This window comes from Sinocyclocheilus rhinocerous, unplaced genomic scaffold (assembly GCF_001515625.1).
Source record: "Sinocyclocheilus rhinocerous isolate Xijiao unplaced genomic scaffold, SAMN03320098_v1.1 scaffold113, whole genome shotgun sequence".
Classification (NCBI taxonomy): domain Eukaryota; kingdom Metazoa; phylum Chordata; class Actinopteri; order Cypriniformes; family Cyprinidae; genus Sinocyclocheilus; species Sinocyclocheilus rhinocerous.
The window spans coordinates 3409950-3414315 of record NW_015646846.1 but is presented as its reverse complement, the minus strand read 5'-3'; the positions used below and the strand labels follow the sequence as shown (position 1 = coordinate 3414315).

Here is a 4366-nt window from a genome sequence, read left to right as displayed (position 1 = left end):
CAGACAGACAGGCAGGCAGGCAGGCAGACGGGCGGGCGGACAGACAGATAGATTGATTAAAAAGGAAGGGTGTCAATTCCTCAGTTCTGAATTTTGCACAACTCTGGTTTCTTGGCAAATTTGAGCACAGATTGTAGCTCTAGAGTTGCATGTGAGACTACTGTGTTTTTATTCTCATGAGAAAAAAATAGAAACGACTTTAAGAGGCGGACAGACAGATAGATTGATTAAAATAAAAGGGTGTCAATTCCTCAGTTCTGAATTTTGCACAACTCTGGTTTCTTGGCAAATTTGAGCACAGATTGTAGCTCTAGAGTTGCATGTGAGACTACTGTGTTTTTATTCTCATGAGAAAAAAATAGAAACATGAGACTTTAAGAAATATCTCTATTCACGTTCCACTCAAACACAAACCAGATATTGAGACATTAAAGAGATCATTTGGGGTTTTCTTTCCCACAGGGGGATATGAAAAGCAACCACATAAAAATCTGAATCTCAGAAAACAGTATCTTTTGACATAGATCATTGGATCATGGAAACAACATTTGGAAAATGCTGCATCGTCTATTAGAGCAGGCACACACTGAGGGAGAAAGCCTCGCAGGGCTTATCGCACGACTTCACATGGTACATACACATATATGGCTGCCAGCAAGTCAAAAGAAAGGAAAAAGCACCATTTAAAGATCATTCCATGCTAGAGGGCTGCTGGAACCACGGCATAAATGTTCCCCCTCCCTCTGAGCACCGACACAAGTCAGAATGCTGGCAAAGAACAAGCCAGCACTGGTCTGTCAGAGCTGATGAAGCGAACAGTTCAGATGCCCAGAGGAACGAGAGGAGAAAAAAAAGACAAAAGAACAGCTGGAAATACGAGGGGGAAAAAAGAAACGGAGTTTGAAATGAGATAAGAGCAGCTGCTGTTCACAATTATTGACTGTATATCCACTGATTGATTCATTTTCATAACTCTCAATAAGTACGAAATAAGAACTATCCAGCAATCGCTTGCCGATTCTGCTGAGTTAGATGAGTTATAGATTATGCAAAAAATTCCCTATCCGAGACAAAGCATGCAGCATTTCCAATGGATTTTGCCCAGTGGCTCTTAAGTGGTCTTTTCCTGCTGCAAAACATGTAAAACTACTAGACCAAACCCACCTGCTGCTTTTCAAAAGGAAATATACTCATTAAATTTCCCAATAGGGTTGATTCCTCACAGACAGACAGGCTTATGCTGAGTAAACAATGTTGCTTACTGATGCTGCGCACAAAAGGAGAGAGTGACTCACCTGAATACGCCCAATAGGGTTCCCCAGACGCCCTCCGCTCTCTTTGAGTGGCTGAGCTCCCACGATGCTCTGTTTCCACATGAGAAGCTGTCAGAGATAAATCAGATGACACTATAATGACTGTCCATTAGCATTCAATGCAAAACACGATCAATAATGCAATATGGTCCACCTTAGAAAATACTCTAATGCAGCTCCTAATGCCTGTATTCTTACCTCCATCATTTTACTAGAACTGCAAACATGCCGTGTCTCTTGACAGAGTAATCAAAAGTAATAATAACGCTAATAATAACACTAAAAGAGTACTCAGCGGGCCTCCGAATCCTGTGAAAAACCTGGAACTTTGCTCCTCTCATTAGAAACACTCACACCAGCTGAAGTTCCGGTCGCCATAATTACCAAAGAACAGCATGATTTGTAATTCTGAAAGAGTATAGGAGGTTGTGCTTAACAAACAGAAAGTTTCTTTTTGATTATCAGGCTTCTTTTAGTCTCACTTGTCAAGTCCGAGCTCATGAATTGATCGACTAAAAAAATTGAACCAACAGAGCAGAAATAATAGGGCAAGTTATTTATTTTTCATTGGCTCAAGTTAAAAAATATAGATGTGAATCATTACCCTAAATTTTTTTAATTAAATGAATGAAACATTTTTTTTTCAGTGTAGTTTTTAAAAAAAAAAAAAAAAAAAATAGTTCCTACATTTAGACTTTTACAATTATTTTTTAAATATTACCGACCCTAAACTTTTGACTGATAGTATATCCATTTCAAAAAAAGTTATTTTGTGAAATCATTTCCTTGACAAATATGCTTATAATTCTTTAAAATACATAACACGTTCTTTAATATTTTGTTACAAAATATTGCATTATTTTTATACACGCATTATTTAAGCATTCATGCATAAATACTAAATACATTTTAGGGCCACTGTACAGGATATGACATTTTGAATATTTCAAAGCACAAAAGTTCAAAGTGTAAAATTTTACAGCATGATATTAGATTTGATAACATTTGGTCTTTATGAATAACAGCTTAGTTCTGGATGAAAGCATCTGTTAAATGAGTTAAATACAGGGTTTCTACAGACATGAACAAGTTCAATTTAAGACTTTAAGACCTTTTTAATACCACCTTATATGAAATTTAAGACCTAAACCTGTAAGTGAAATACACATTTTATTACATACATATATGTAATATGTAATGTGTATAAATTAAAAAGAAAACAAAATATCATTGCTGTAATAAATAATATTTATTACTACGATATACAGTGAACTTTTCATGTCACCAGACAATATTCCATACAAAATTTCATACAAAAAATCGCTTAGTATTTACTCTTTGAATTCAATATGCACTGATTCTTATTTAAGCTACAAAAGTTATTTAGGTAAGAGCAGTGAGTGATTTTCTCTTTGTCTTTTGTTCATGGCCCCCAATATTGCAAGCTGTAGCGATATGCATATTGCGATATGTACATTTGCGATATTTCGATAATTTTGATATATTGCACAGCCCTATTGTATATGGTGATTTTTTGAGAAAAAAAGGCACTCTTCCGTGTGAACTTGATTAACTATATGAAGTGGTATAAATATACATATTTTCTGCCCCCATGTCTTGAATTTGTGATCATTCTGAATGTATTTTAATAGACTGAATCATGCCGTGAAAGAGCACACTCTAAATGTGCACGCGCACTAGACTTCATGTAATGCGTGTACTCTGTAGGTGTTTTGAATGTTTTTTTGCGTCGTGAGAATATTGAGCAAAATAGCTCACTTGTCATGGTGTTACTTAACTATATCATGTTATGAATAAACTAAACATTTTAAATTTTGACCTCGGTGTGTTTCTTCTGAGTTTGTGTGCTGTCACGCTAATTTGTTCTGAAGTCTCGAGACAAACAGAGTGTGCTTCAGCGCGACCTTGTATTCTGTTAACTTAGTGCAATTCTCTCTGATGACGCAGTAACTTACCGCGGGGTTCATTAAGAAAAAATCTTCGGTCTGTCCAATGATTAGGTCATTGGGTCATTAGGTCCGTCAGACTGAAGATATTTTAGCGGTAATGTGACCAAAAATATTTAAGACCCATCGAATCCGAATTTAAGACATGATAAGACTTTTTAAGGCCTTATATTAGGAAAACGTTATTTAAGACATTAAGACTTTTTAAGGACCCGCAGACACCCTGTAAATAACAACAAACATTCTGCATAAGCATTTATTATCAGTATTATGATTTTCTAAATCAATTGCAGATTTTCATCTTTTGTAATAAATATATACTTACACAACTTATTCCAGGTTATTCAACATTTCAGTGCTTTCACTTGAACAATGTAGGACTGCAATATTAATTTGGTCTAATATTTGAGATCACTGTACTGCTGAAAGATGAATGATTTTATAGCAGACTTAAACAACTTTCCTTGCAGTATTTTTCTCAAACCATTCATCCATCTGTGCCAACCTCCAATATAGGCCAGCGCTATACAGAGCTCTTTATATGGTTGACTAGTGCACCTTTATTCCGTTCTCAGCTACTGAACTCTGTTGCTGCTTCAAAGTGATTATTCGGCTCTTTGTGGCTTCTTTCATAAGTCTCCTTCTGCATGCAGGCTTTTGAGGGACAGTCTTTTCTATGCGGTAGCTGGATAGCTGACTTTGTGATAACTGAACAAAAAGTACTCTCTGGGGCATCTAATCGACATGGAGATACTGTATAGGGACATTTTTTCTCATTTATGCCTTTGTTTAACTTTGACTTTCACAGAATAATCTTTAGTCTTCATTTTCACAGCTGTCTTACAAATTCACACCCGAGCAGTGATTGGTTAACCGTGTTTCTATCGAAAATGCAGTGGTTATTTTAATGATGTGCAGGTCGTTAGGGCTATTCTTTTTTACCCGAGCAAATTCAGCTGTAACACAACAACTGAAAAGTTATGCAAACAGCATATTTGTAAATAATTGTAAAAGACAGCATATAATAGTAATAATATGTAAAATGTAATTCTATGTACACACACACACACATATATATATATATAT

General features: G+C 35.7%; 1 protein-coding gene across 1 annotated transcript in view; it reads right to left on the bottom strand.

Moving 5' to 3' along the window:
* Window positions 1-4366, bottom strand: part of LOC107708181 (receptor-type tyrosine-protein phosphatase gamma-like) — a 79933-nt gene that overhangs the window by 53035 nt on the left and 22532 nt on the right. Inside the window, exon 2 of the mRNA XM_016512360.1 lies at window positions 1296-1382. Coding sequence (XP_016367846.1) covers window positions 1296-1382 — 87 coding nt within the window. The remainder of the gene's footprint in view (window positions 1-1295; window positions 1383-4366) is intronic.